Source organism: Parambassis ranga, chromosome 21, assembly GCF_900634625.1.
Source record: "Parambassis ranga chromosome 21, fParRan2.1, whole genome shotgun sequence".
NCBI lineage: Eukaryota > Metazoa > Chordata > Actinopteri > Ambassidae > Parambassis > Parambassis ranga.
The window spans coordinates 6,917,647-6,919,388 of record NC_041041.1 but is presented as its reverse complement, the minus strand read 5'-3'; the positions used below and the strand labels follow the sequence as shown (position 1 = coordinate 6,919,388).

Below are 1,742 nucleotides of genomic sequence, written 5' to 3'. Positions count from 1 at the left end.
CGAATTATTTATTTTTAACTTCAGAACATGCAATATTTTTAATAGAAATAATGCACCACGTACACTTGAAGTAGTGACTGAATTCTTTCTACAAAAAGTTTTTTTTTAGAGAAACTCGTGTAGTACCCCTTCATGTGCAGGAGCAGGAGCTGGTTCAGTGATTTAAAGGCCTCACAGACACTAAAGCAGAGATTCATTTAGTTTCTACCCTGGTTAAGAAAATTGATATTCAATACCTCTACATCAGGCCCTGAGAAGTAATCACTCAAATGTTCTGCTTATACTTGATATTACTACTGTTGACAGTCATTTTAATCACTTCTACAGTATGTTGGTGTCAAAGGAGCCCGGCTGCAGAATCTGCAGAGTCACAATGAGTTTAACAGCTTTTCTAAACCAGGGGTAGAACAATGCATAGATCAAAGGGTTCAGACAGGAGTTAAAATAGACTATATAACATAGAAGAGGTAAAATCCAGAGATTGGTTGGTCCTATCGTTATGAAATAATTTAAGTAATACGGGCAGTAACACATCAGAAACACAACCACAAGAATACCCAGAGTCCTGGCTGCTTTCAGCTCAGACTTTTTTGCTGTTACAGTCACTGAGACGGCTGTAACATGAGAGCGCATGGCCCGAGCCTGAGACACAGCCACCACAAAGATTCTCATATACAGCACAACAATGACAGCAATGGGGACAAGAAAGGTTAAAACAACATAAAAAACCAATCCAATGTAATTAGGATAAGCCAAACACACTCCGTGGCAGTCTTTAAACATACCTGGATAGGCCAGGTCTTCCTTTAGTATAACAGTAGTGAACAAAACAGAACAGAGCCAACACAAACAGACCCACAGCTTTGCTCTCCTCTCTGTTACTCTGGTGGGATAATGCAGAGGGTCACAGATAGCCACATAACGGTCAGCCGATATGAGCACCATTATTGCCACAGAAGAGCAGAGGATAATAACGTGTACAAAACCATACAGAGAACACATAATGTCACCAAAATACCAGCACGACGTTCTCATGTAAATTGTTGCTGTCATGACCAGAAGGCCCACGAGAAAGTCTGTGACAGCCAGAGAGAGGAGGAAGATGTTAGTGGGTGTTTGGAGCTTCCTGCAGAGAGACAGAGAAACCAACAAGTCCACATGTCCAAAAGACAAATAAATCAGTGTCATTCAAAGCAATGTTTTTATAATAGTCAGGGTTAAAGTTAGTAAATTAAAACATAATTGGACCAAACTAAGACTCTATTAATCAGATCTGATGAAACATAAATCTCCACCTGAAGTGTGAGACTGAGATGATGACGAGCAGGTTGAGAACTGTAGTGATCAGAGAGATGAAGGACAGCACCATGTTCATAAGCACAGCATCAGCCCAGTGAAGTGTCGGCTTCTTGCAGGAAGCATTGAGGAGTTCTGGAAAGCAGAGTTCCTGATTCTCCATCATCGGAGAGAGGAGCTGCAGCACTGACAGCTCTCTGTCTGAAACACATCTCAAACAACTAATTTATCTTTTTTTATTGAGTGCATCTTTTCCTCCTCCTCCTCTGTGTCCCAGTTGGACCAAGATGCTCTCATGCAGTACCTCTTCATGGACAGGAGCAGGAGCTGGTCTAATAATTTAGAGGCCTCACAGACCCTCAAGCAGAAATTCAATCAGTGTTTACCCTGGTTGAGAACATTTCTTTATGACCTCTCACCACTACACCGGGCAGAGATGTTCACAA

General features: G+C 41.6%; 1 protein-coding gene across 1 annotated transcript; it reads right to left on the bottom strand.

The window, feature by feature from the left end:
- Window positions 1–321: 321 nt before the first annotated feature.
- LOC114426906 (trace amine-associated receptor 13c-like) lies at window positions 322–1,459 on the bottom strand. The gene is made up of 2 exons (XM_028394587.1): window positions 1,296–1,459; window positions 322–1,126 (listed from the first exon to the last, which is right to left on the bottom strand). Exons 1-2 carry the CDS (start codon window positions 1,457–1,459, stop codon window positions 322–324), a joined length of 969 nt encoding a protein of 322 aa, XP_028250388.1.
- Window positions 1,460–1,742: the final 283 nt, after the last annotated feature.